Source organism: Bidens hawaiensis, unplaced genomic scaffold (assembly GCF_021521415.1).
Source record: "Bidens hawaiensis isolate Kalapana, Puna unplaced genomic scaffold, B.hawaiensis_p1.1 tig00011610_1, whole genome shotgun sequence".
NCBI classification, from domain to species: Eukaryota; Viridiplantae; Streptophyta; class Magnoliopsida; order Asterales; family Asteraceae; genus Bidens; species Bidens hawaiensis.
In genome coordinates, this window is record NW_027491906.1 from 769,950 (window position 1) to 782,890 (window position 12,941).

The window sequence follows — 12,941 nt, forward strand, 5'->3', positions numbered from 1 at the left end:
AATGAAGGAAGGATATATCAAAAGTGACAGAACAAAGCATATACCACCAAGATACTTTGAGTATACTCGAGACCTTATTAAAGACAATCAGGTTGAAATGAGATATGTCCAGTCCAGCAACAACTCAGCTGATCTTTTCACAAAAGCACTTCCCACAGCAACATTCAGGAAACATGTTCATGATATTGGCATGCGCCATGTACGAACAATGTAACAACCTGCAATTTGAGGGGGAGCTATATACTGCACTCTTTTTCCCTTAGCTAAAGTTTTTTCCCATTGGGTTTTTCTTTAGCAAGGTTTTTAATGAGGCGGTACTTCAAGACCCCGAAGTTTTGAAAAAGTGTCATCCAAGGGGGAGTGTTATGAACACCGACACTTTTGTGTGTATGACACATTTTCATTATTGTCACTGTTATGAACACCGACACTTTTGTGTTTATGACACATTTTCATTATTGTCACAAATTATTAACTCTTGTCCCCTCCTCCCAATAGTATATGGAACAGTTCTTTTGATATTATAAATACCATGTATCTTGATAGATTTAAGGCATCAGTAAAAGTTCATATTCTTATATTTTCCTTATTCCATTGTTTCTTGTTAACTCCAAGTCTCATATTAAGCTTGTTATAGTTAGGCTAATATTATAACAACACCATCATTGTATACTTCTTTATCTCTTCTGGAAATTGAAGGCCCGAATGCAGTATGCGAAAATGAACCCGAAAAACAAAACCAGCCCGACATGCACCCCTGCAACCGCGCCAAGGAAATCATGCTTGTAACCATAATAACGGTCCAGGTAACCTTTCACGGTCTCACCACTTGTGAGCACATTATCAAAATCCCCGAATTGTGACGTAACCATGCCATAGATGGTCCATGCCAAGGGGTTTCCCCAGTAGTACCACCTCCACCAGACCGGGATCCTCTGTCAAACGGGCCACAACAATTGTATAAGAAAGCGCAATTTAATAAAAATCGAAAACAAATAATGAGTAACATGTATTTTTTTTCTAGTACATTTTAAGAAAACACTTATTCAAAAATATTAAACTTTTTGTGAATTTTAAAATATGGTTAACGAAAGCGAATAATGAAATGTTTTTGAGGAACTTACAGGTCGTGGAACGATGAATCCCGAGAAGAGATTGAAGATTCCATAAAATGAGGCGGCAATGATGGCAGCAATGTTGGCGTTTGGTGTAATGGCGACGGTCATCATACCGTAATATGTCATGTAGAGTAGACAACAAAATTGGAAGAACATGTACCAGAAGAATTTGGCTGCTGTCCAGTCAAATCCGATCATAGCGTACACTATGATACTATACACCGCTGTTTGTGAAAAAATGTATGGTATTTCGACCAAAATCTAAAAAACAAGAAGATAGAAATAAGGTATTTATGTTTATAATAAGAGAAAATTATATAAGTAACAACTTTAATTCACTGCATTACTTAAACAGTCACTTAACTTTATGCTACAAAGGATCACATATTAAGAGTTTGGTACCTGAGCAAAGGCGTAAGGCAATGCAGAATACATTCCAGCAGCTCGTTCTCTATAAAACACGGTTCGTTCAACGTCCACAACAGGCTGTACCGACGATGCGTTTTGAATCCCGAGAAACAGCACGGCTGCGTACATTGACCCCATGGCGTTGGTCAAATCTCGTTGCGTTGACCTGAAACAGTTTCAATAAATAATTTTTTAACTAGTTTCAACAGGATTTACTTTTTACTAGTTTGCCTTTTTAATGAAAGTTGCCGTTATAAAAAAAAGAAAAGGAATTACTTTTTACTCCCGAGATCCCAAAACATGGTACCGAACATAACCGCAATGAAAGTGGTGAACACAAACCGGACCGCCGTGTAGGGCGGGTTTCGCCAGTACGACAACCGTTGTTTCCATAAACAAGCAATGCATTGAACGAGAAACGATTGAGAATATTGGGTTGGGAAGTAGAGGTCTTTGGTGCCGGGTCGGGGCACACTAAGTTCGGCAATGAGGGCTTTGTTTTGTCGGTAAAGATCCGAGTTTCTGTAGATTTTGGTGAAGTCGACGCCTAAAGCGAGTTCTTGAGCAGTTGTGCTGACTTCTAACATCCATGTTGCCGGGTTGTACCCGTCTTTTATCTTGCTTACACCATCGATAGCCTGGTTCATAACCGGTTATTCAAATTTCGGTTGCTAACCGTAATCGGTTATTGGTCAAACGGTCAAAACCAGTTATTGGTCTTGTGGGTTTGAAAACACCAACTTGTCTGACCGAAACCGAACCGGTTTTATTATAAAAAATTAGTTAACTAAATCCAGTAACGATTGATAAATAACTACCTCAAAATACTTAATCAACTCGCAAGAATGGCGACCCACGGGCCCCACATACAACTCTTGTCCTCCACGTTTCATCAAAAACAACTACAAACAAACAAAATACATGAATACCAATAAACTATAAACCCATAATAACATTAACTTTGTACACTTTGTACCTCATCAAAGGCTTCAAAGATATCAATACTAGGTTGATGAATGGTGCACACAACCGTTCGCCCCGTGTCCACCGTGTTCCTAACGGTCCTCATCACAATGGCTGCGGCTCGAGCATCTAGCCCAGAGGTCGGCTCGTCCATAAATATTATAGATGGGTTGGCCACAAGCTCCACGGCTATGGTCAACCTCTTTCTTTGTTCGGTTGAGAGCCCGTTGACACCTGGCAACCCGACTAAAGCCTCCCTTAACGGGTTCAGTTCCACAAGGTCCATAACCTCATCAACAAAACTCTATAAAGAATATCAACCCGTGTTAGTTATAAGTTATAACTCGAAAAACGACGTTTTACCAAAAAAAACGTGTCTTTTATATTATTGTACACGAACCTTTCGGGTTTTTTCATCAACATCAGTAGCCAACCGAAGCCAAGCCGAGTAAAGCAACGACTCGTAAACGGTAACATGAGGAGAGTGGATATCGTTTTGCTCGCAGTATCCAGAAACCCGAGCAAAAGTTTCTTGTTTTTTTGGATACCCAGAAATCCTGACATCACCTTCGATATAACCACCTGTTTTTCGGCCCGCTAACACATCCATCAAAGTCGTTTTTCCAGCCCCGCTCACACCCATGAGAGCGGTAAGAATACCGGGCCGAAAAGCCCCACTTACACCCTTGAGTAAGAGTAATCTATCTTCATTCACCCCTTGCTCTTTCATTTCCTACAATAAGAGCGGGTCAATAAGAACCAAACCAACCCGACCCAGTTTGACCCGTTTAGGTCTGTAATCGAGCCGAGCCGATCCAAGCCAAGCCATGTTCAGCTTGGGCTCGGCTCGTTTTGTAACAAAGCCAAGCCGAATCGGCTTCTTTATCTTAATGAGCTGAAACGTTGAGCTTAGGCTTGTTAGAAGCTCGAGTCAGCTCGTTTATTGTTTAAAAAATTCAAGTTTATATTTTTACACATACTGATATGTACAAAAAAAAAAAAATAATAATCATACTTTTAATCAAGGTTGCAAAAGTCGTTAGGCGGACCCTAGGCGGCCGACTGGGGACTTGGGTGTACTCGGGGAGTACTCGGAATGATAAATATAAGCAAATTAATTTTTGAAGATTATATATATGTCAAATACCATAAGTTTGCTAATATTTATAACAAAATAAGTGAATACCAATATAAATAAGAGAAATACATCTTTAAATACTAAATTATTCTAAAATTGCTAATCATTAATTAAAAAAATGATATTTTTTCTTTAATATTAAGGAAATACGAATTATGTTTTATTCTTTTAAGTCAAAATGAACCAACTAGATGTGATTCTGGTTGAGGTTGACCAACTTTGATTGATTCTTAATAACTAGGCGGAGTTAAAGAAATTTGCCTCGGCGCCGTACCTTGTAGCGAGTATTCGGGGAGTACTCGGCCTTGTAGACCTACTTTTACAACATTGCTTTTAACACGCACATAATGTACACTTCATAAACTAGAAAATTTATAATTTATATATTAAAATTTGGGCTTTATTTTAAACGAGAGCCAAGCAATAGAGCCTAACGAGCTGATATTACCTGGCTTGGTCTAGGCTCGTTTACAAACCAAGCAGGCCAGCTAGGCTTGACTCGTTTACAAACCAAGCTGCGGCTCGGCTCGTTTTGAGTGAGCCACTAGCTTTCCTAGCAGTCCTAGAACCATTTTTCTAGAATTACCCATTTGGCCCGTTACCCAACCGGCCCACCCGTTTTGCGGCCTCTATCCAATATTATAACCAAGTTACCTGTGGCATGTCAACCGAGTATTTAACATCATTGAAGGTAATCGAATGCGGTTCAAATGGAAGAATCATCCCTTTCTTATTGGATTGACTGCCATCACGTGTCGTCGTGGGTGTCAATTCTACAGCGCCTGTGTCACTATCATCTTGTGCTGATACATTAGCCTGTGCTTTCCCGTAAGCTGTCGAGTTCACATATGTTAGAAAATGACTGCTTTTAAATAATGCTCGAAAGCATAAGTAAACGGGCCAACCAACCCGCCTGGCCCGACACTTTTATTGATGATCAAAAGGCCAAAGAATGAGACACTCACGGTTGAGCAAAGCGAGAGACAAAGCAAAACACGCGTTGAAGATAAAAATGAATCCAACTAAAGCTGCAGCCGCAATCCAATACCAATAGTTTTCAGCAAAGAACCCTCCGGATGTGATGACTCTTCGTCCGAGTGTGGTACCATTTGATGGCTGTTACACAAAAATGAATTATAACTATAAGTTTCATCACACATACATATGTGTGCTTATACATATGCAAGGATAGCAATTTTCAACATGGCACAAAAATAATCAGGTTTTTCTCGGTTGGCATTCATGCCCGTTTAAAAACGAGTCGTTTTTGGTTGACATGTTTAACCTGTTTAGTTAAACCAGTCGACCCATTAACCTAACTAGCACTTTACATGAATAAAAACATGGGTCATGTTCGGGTTGAACAACTCAACCCGCAACCCATCAACCTGCCAGCCCAACATGATTGATAAATAGACAGATATAAGGGGGGCGTATACATACAATATCCCATTGATGACCAAGAAACTCATTCACAGAAATTCCATTCATGGCATACATTAGTGGAGATGACCAGTAGCCCCATAACCACCACTTCTTTACATCATCTAAAAAAAAATGTTTGTTAGTTGATAATAACCGGCTAACGATTACTTGCCTTTTTTAAACAACTTTCACGAACTAGTACCTCGAACAAGAATAAAGCCACCCAAAGCGAACACTAATAGAAGCGCGAAAGAGCCAAAGGTGTTTGCAACAATCATGTTCCGACCCATGGCTCCAATGAACCGAAATAATGCAGAAGCCATTTGGTTAACAAGGAAGAGCAGAAGATAATGCTTGAAGAATCTGCAGAATCAAAAAAGGTTTAACAAATAAACATTATGAATATCATGAAAAAAAATTAGTTTCTAGAGGTGGCAGTTTCGGCCCGTTAACTATTGGGTTGGTGGGTAGTGGTTAATCTCTAAAGTAATTACCTTGCCACATTAGGATCAAATCCTACAACATAATAAGTCAAAATTGTCCAAACAGCAGCTTCAAGGACAGAAACAGGAATCTTGATGATCCATGATGGTAATGCGTACGTCCATGAGGGGAAAAACAAGAAATCCCTTTGTTTATAAAACACGGGAAGCTTTGCGATCGTCATTGAGATTTCAGACATCCCGTTAAACATGATCATACAAACACCGAAGAAAAGAGCACCTACATAGATCCCACCATCTTCTAAAACACGCCGATGCATCTCAGTTCGGAAGAACACAGTCAATGTGATAAATGACATCACAGTTAGCTGAAACCAAGAAAAATAGCGTAAAACCGATTAATAATCTTTATCCTTGTCACAATGTATGACACATAACCGGGTAAAATAAAAGTCAGTGTGATCAAAGTTACTGATAGACATCATTTGACATGGTAAAACTTAAGGACTACTTATCTAAACTTTAAAACGTCATCAACCCGAGCTCAACTCGTTAATAATACTTCAAGTTTAAACTTGGTTAGGGCTCGGAGCGTTTATTAAGTATTAACTATTAGATATTTAATTATTTTATTGTATCCATTTGTATTATCCATATATGCATTTAAACTCTTACTCTCTCTCTCTCTATATATATATATAACAAAATATATATTATTTAGTTATTTTTATCATAACTTTATATATGATAATATCTATTATATAACTATATATTTATTATACAAATTTCAGATTACTATATTATAAAAATAATAGGCTCGTGAGCCTAGTCAAGCTCAATATGCGAAGCTAGAGATCGAGCTTGTTTATTGAATGAGCCATTAAGATTCACGCTCGTTTAAGTTTGGCTCCATTTGAGCTTGTAACGGGCCAATCTCGGCTCGGCCCGTTTACACCCCTATCAAACACCCTTAGCAAAAACTTCATAAAATATGAAAGGCAGGAAAACACTCACTTGAAATAATTTGAAGAAATAAACGAATGAATTTCGCTTCATGAGCAATATTTCTCTATCAGTACAAGCCTTCAAGAGTTCTTTTTTGTTTAAACCGTATTTTTCGGTTGTTAGTGCAGCTGGGTGGCTTTTGGTTTTGTCGTAAGGGGTCGATAAATCATCTCCTAATTTCGTTCCAACATGAAATGATTGGTATGCATCTGCAAACTCCTTAGCTGTCACAAATCTGTAAGGCAGATCTCTTCTCATCCAATATTGTTGTTGATCTTTCTTTGATGTAACCTATGATCACAGTTCAAACATAATTACTCAAAAAGAATATATTAAAGAAAATGGCTCGTTTACTTACGAATGGGTTGATTCGGGCTGTGATTTATCTCAAACAGGTCGAATCCAAAGACAGTTTTTAATACATTCAACAACCAAAATCTTCTTTATTTGAATATTTAAATTATTATTAGTGTAATAAATCTGTTTTTAATAAATATTAGCGGGTTATTTATTCACAAAACGATTCTCAAACGAACAAAATCTTGGCCTGTTTAGGACTATACTGAAAAATTAGATTTTTTCAACCCGACCCCGTTTAAAACCATACAAAAATGGAGTTTTTTCATCCCAGCCCATTAGCCATACAAAACACTGAATTATTTCAACCCGGCAGTTTAGAACCACAGTAAAAAAATGAATTTTTCAGCTCGGCCCGTTTAGAACCAAACAAAAACAATTGAATCTTTTTCAGTCTGGCCCATTTTGACATGTTACCCAACCCATTTTGCTACTTCTAAGAAATGGACAAAAAACCTTGTGAGTCAACCAAACTATTTTCAACATGTATTAAAAGTGACCTGTTTCAACCTCAATCCATTTTGGCCCGTTACCTACCAGCCCGTACTTTCACCTCTACATAAATGTATAATAAAAACAACGTTTACTTACTTCTTGCAAGAAATCAGCAACTCCTTTCCTCTCAGGACATTTAAACCCCATAGACTCAAAAAACTCAAGAACGTTTTCACGCGGGCCCTGGTACACTATCTTCCCATCAGTTAAAAGGATAATGTCATCAAATAAATCATACGTCTCGGGTGCAGGCTGGAGAAGAGAAATGACAGCTGTTCCTTCAAGAATATGAAGAAACTGTTTAAGTGATTTCACAATTTGGAAAGTTGTAGAACTATCCAGGCCCGTTGATATCTCGTCCATAAGAAGAACCTTTGAGGGTCCAACAATCATTTCACCCGTTGTCACACGTTTCTTTTGACCACCAGATATGCCCCTTATCATTTGATCCCCAACCATGGTATCAGCACAAATGTCCAACCCTAATAACTGTAAAACAAACGGTTTATGTTAGTTAAGCCGTTTACTTAAGAACGGGTCAATCCTGGTTATGTTTTATCTCTAACGGGCCGAATGAGTAAACTGAAAATAAGGTTAGTGTTTCTTTTTAATGCATAAATCATCATAAATAGATTTATTCATAACGTTATATAGTTACTGGAATAATATGATTTTCTTTACAGGATTTGACACTGCTTATTTGTTACTAGAAAAATGCCCGGCCCGTTTAAAGCCACTCCGCTAAGTTGACCACTTTGACTAGAACCATGTTTTGATTCATTACCCAACCTGCTCGGCCCGCTAACTTTTCAATATGTTAATTAAATATTTATAGAACTGTTGTGTTATCGCACCTTGAGAGTATAATCTGTGACCACACTTGCTTCTTGTCCAGCTGATGCTGCAGCCTAAATAATAAAAGAAAAGGAATAAAGTTTCAATCTTTATGAAATTAAAAAAAAGTTGAGATTAAAGATTAAAAAAAATTAGTGATCCGGAAAACTTTTTTTTCACCTTCATGTAGATATCGATATCAGGATCGGGCTTAATGTTTGCATTTTTCTCCCTTCTTGCTAACTCTGCCAACATTTCTGCATTTCATATGAAAAAACTGTTATTCACCCCATTTTCAGTCCTGACCCATTTACTTAGAAAATGGGTCAGTTTCGGTTGTGTTTTATCTCAAACGAGTCAAAAAAAGATATTTAGTGGAGAAATGAAAACTATTGTTTCTATAATCATAGTTGATGCAATAGTTATTTGTAAAGTGTTCTAAGAAATAACAAAAGGAAAAAAAGAAAAGGCTTAGCGGGCCAATCTGACCGACCAAGTCTGTTATGACCCGTAACAAAAAATTAACCATTTCAACCCGTTACCCATCCTGCCCGATCCATACTAACCATAACGTGATCCAACCCCTTGGCATCGAGCCGAGAAAGCTAGCGTTTCTCTGACTGTCATTTCTCCAATATGCACATCATTTTGACTTATATAAGCAGATGTTCTTTCCGGTACAAATTCATGCAGTTCATGGCCATTATATGTCACCCTCCCTGAGCTCTGTAATTACAAGATTTTAAATAAAATGTTACACACTAAGCTATAGTTAAAGGTGGCAGTTTCGGCCCATTTACTTTTGAATGGGTCAATTGGCACTATGTTTTGTCAAAGGTCAAATGGGTAAAATTTAAAAAGTTTAGCTAAAAGTTTATAACCGGCCAAATGAGCCGAATTTATATTTTTAGCGCATGCAACCTACAAAACCACTTCATTAAAAATCTTTAAAGCATTCTTTCGATAATAGGCTTTGTTAACCGTATTTGAAAATAATATTATTTTTAAAAGTGATATTTTCGATGGACAAGAAAAGTGTTACCGCGTTGAACCAGCCCGACGTGTTTGACCTGTTAAGTAATTAGGTTAGTAATTTACCTTAAGCTCCTTTGCTAGCTTCCCAGCTAAGGCTAACAGTAGTGTGGTCTTCCCAGAACTTGGAGGACCCAATAGTAATGTCATTCTACAAATACATTTACATGATATTATGTATAAACTATAAAATAATAAAAATAAATTATTAAATGAAAAATAATCAAAATGTAAGCTGTCTTCTTCCTCACCTGCTAGGCTTAACAACACCACTAACATCATCAAGGATGGTTATATGCCTTTTTGAATTTGGAAGTAGATTCAATAAGCTCAAGAACCCCTATAGACAACAAATATGAACAAAATTATGATATGAAACATGCACTTTAAACATGTATGGGCCCACTTTGAATTATATAGTTTCTTTATGAATTGTTAGTCTCTTAAATAAATATTTGAACTGCATACTTTTTTGTTAATGAATTATTAGTTGTTTAGACAAATACTCGCATGATTTATGAGACCCAAAGAATATTTGTTCTGGTCCAAATAATGCAGCCTAAAGAAAATGCCTAATGATGAGTCCAACTTGCAGCCCAAATAATGCAGGCCAAGAAAATAGTAGCTATAGACTATAGTCCAACAATTTATGCTGGTCAAAAACATGTTTCAGCCTCCAAAGTCAAATGTTCAGATCTAACAGAAACCACAAAAAAAAATGTGTTTTACCTCAAAAATATCAATGTGGAAATTAATGAAACTAGGCCAAGCTCTGCTTCCTGTATTAACATCTGCCTCCACAGTCAAATGTTCAAATCTGACTTCAATTGTTGGTAAATCAATCCCAACCCTGCATTGTGTAAAATATATTTAATTATATATTAAGGACAAAATAAAATAAAGTCAAGCACTTACAACAGTTGATAATTAGTTAATTACACCATAAAAGACAAACACCTAACCTACACTGTGTGACAATTAATTATATTAAATATGATGACATGTTTAACAAACAAATTAGATATGTTAGGTCACCTAAGCTCAGAAGATAACCTTTATTATAATTAAACATCTTATGGCTTTGATAGAGAAAATAACAGAATTAGGGATGTAACGAACCGAATGAACACCTATGACTTGTTCAATTTGGTTCAAATTAGTTTAACTGAACAAACACAAACACTTGAACGAACCGCTTTCTTATCAGGAAATTTGTTTGTTCGTGTTATTTTATTTGAAAGATAAACAAACATAAACAAATGATAGCAATTAAACATACATGAAAAACATAAACTATTTGAAAGAATAACCTATCAAAAAAAAAATTATTTAAAATATGCCTGATATTCATTTTCTTATATTACTATTCATGTTGGGTTGCATAAAAGTACATTATCAAAATTATTATAAATGCAGTTTCTACATAAACAACATCTATGTGACCATGCATGAACAAGCAGTTTACCAAACATTAATGAACGAACAAAAAGTTTGTTCATGTTTGTTCATGTAACTAACCGAACATAATATCTTATTCATATTGGTTCGTCTAAAAAATGAGCAAACTCCCCACTAAAAGTTTGGTTCATTTAAATCCCTAAATCGAATTTCAACATTTGAAAAATAACCTACGCTACATTACATGTTTAAGGTTTGGATCAAATACAAATTAAATTAGCGTGCCAACTATGCGAATCAAATAGTGTAATTATATATACAACATAATGTAATTATAACGTAGTGTAATTACATCGTGGTGTAATTACTTGCATAATGACACTACTTGTATATATAATTACATGACTACTTGATTCGCACAGATAGCACGTTTTTTTAGTTTCTATGTACACCTTTCCCTACATGTCTAGTTTTATTTACAAGAATTTCTTAAAAACATGTTGTGAAAGAAACATAAATGTTAATTTAATTAACAAACCTGTCAATTCTGTGCCTTAACTTCAACAAAAACTTTTCATTATCTTCATCGGCCACCTTGACAAGCCTATCAAGCAAATGCTTTCTCTGCTCAAACCCAAGGTTATCGACATTGATCTCATTAGACGGTCCGGTGGATCCAAACAACAAGCCCTTCTTTAAGCGATCAAACGTGGGCAACTTCTCGAGTGAAGCCCATTTAAGAGCTTCTTCATCGTCTTCTTCACGTGAAGACCTTGAGAAAACATCATTCCCAGAGTTCCTCCATAGAGAAGCACTTCCAGATCTTAAGCTACCAGCTGCTCTTAAACTCCCTAACCTTATACTGCTGCTAGCTTTATATATATCACTCCCGTCCATTTGAAAACCCTAATTATTTGTGGGTATTTGATGTTGTTGCAAAGAGTTTCGGTTAGTGAAAACAGATATATAAAGGGAAGCTAGAGAGTTTGTGGAAAATAAGGTTGTGTAAGTTGTTTGAAATGTATTTAGGCGGCTGATGGAGGAAGAAGAAAAGTGAGAACGATCAACTTATATAACGTGAGTGAATACGTCATGTGGTGTTTAAAAGTATTTTATTATATATTTATACAACAATTCTAAAATGACGGAAAGACGAGACATGTCTTGTTTAGTTAATTTGTAGAGAGATTTGATTTTTATTTGTATTTGTTTATTTATATTATGTCAAGTTAATTTATTTCAATATAGTTTTCTTTATGTATAAAAACCAAGTTTATAATTACTAAATACATGCCTTGTTTTGTTTTATTTTATTTTAGGCAAAGTTTTTATGTTCTTTCAAAAATAAGTTATGACGTGTTTGTTTAATTTTGATAAAATATTAAGCAATTTAATGTTATCTAGCTTTTTTGGTAGTTTAAATTTAATAAAACAGCTAATCAACATTAAAAAAATTTCCTTATCATTGATTACATATTATAGTATCTAAAAGTATCTAGAATATTGTTCTAGAATCATCTAGAACATCAATAGTAAAAGTAAGATGTTACAACTATATCAGTAGGCGCAAAGCCCATGCTAACAACGAGAACGCCATCATACACCGACACAAAGGCGGGCAGGGGGCGCGGGTAGAAATGCCATGCTTGAATATATTTTATTGATATAAAAATCTAAAATGCTGAGAAGACAAGACGTGTCTTGTTTAGGTGATCAGGAGGGAAAGGGGGTTAGATTTTATAATTTTCTTTTGCCTTTTCTTACCAGCACCAATGCAAGGTGCAAATATCATATCAAATTTCTCCGAATGCATCAAAAGTACTTATTTTCTCTCCAACTTTACAAATATCCTTACATATCTTATATTTTCAAGAAAAAAAAGTATTATTAAAAAAAGGAGAAAATTATTGTTTTAGTCATCGTGGTTTTTAGGTTGAGTCACTTTTAGTCCATGAAAAAATAAATGAACTGCTTACATGGTTTAAGAATTGAACCGTACGCATCCTGCTACTAGTTTGACGTTAGTTTTTCCGTCCAAAAATATATGCATTTACTCTTTTACCCCTGATTGATTATAACATGTTATAGACTTATAGCAGATGAAAGACACAGATAACACAGGTATACAAACCCTAATTCTCGTCATCTTCTCCCTCCTTGGTAATTTGGAGCCCTAATTGACTGAGTCTTCTTCTTCCTCTTCGATTAGATTGGGACCCTAGGTAACTATCATCTTTGATTGGAGCCAAAATGTCACAATTCTCCTCCTACGACCGAACGAATGTGAAGAGGTAGGTCCCAGCAGAGCCCAGTTGGACCCGCAAG

The 12,941-nt window shown here is 36.1% G+C and overlaps 1 protein-coding gene across 1 annotated transcript; it reads right to left on the reverse strand.

The window, feature by feature from the left end:
• Nucleotides 1–673: 673 nt before the first annotated feature.
• On the reverse strand, nt 674–11,525 carry LOC143538370 (pleiotropic drug resistance protein 1-like). Its single transcript, XM_077031944.1, has 21 exons — nt 11,155–11,525; nt 9,948–10,068; nt 9,470–9,558; nt 9,285–9,369; nt 8,753–8,912; nt 8,367–8,443; nt 8,207–8,260; nt 7,449–7,841; nt 6,510–6,791; nt 5,547–5,863; nt 5,255–5,415; nt 5,071–5,174; nt 4,593–4,743; nt 4,282–4,460; nt 2,890–3,222; nt 2,503–2,793; nt 2,345–2,428; nt 1,803–2,164; nt 1,521–1,692; nt 1,125–1,379; nt 674–935 (listed from the first exon to the last, which is right to left on the reverse strand). The coding sequence occupies exons 1-21, from the start codon at nt 11,511–11,513 to the stop codon at nt 678–680; spliced, it is 4,287 nt and encodes a 1,428-aa protein (XP_076888059.1). The 5' UTR covers nt 11,514–11,525; the 3' UTR covers nt 674–677.
• Between the last annotated feature and the right edge of the window lie 1,416 nt (nt 11,526–12,941).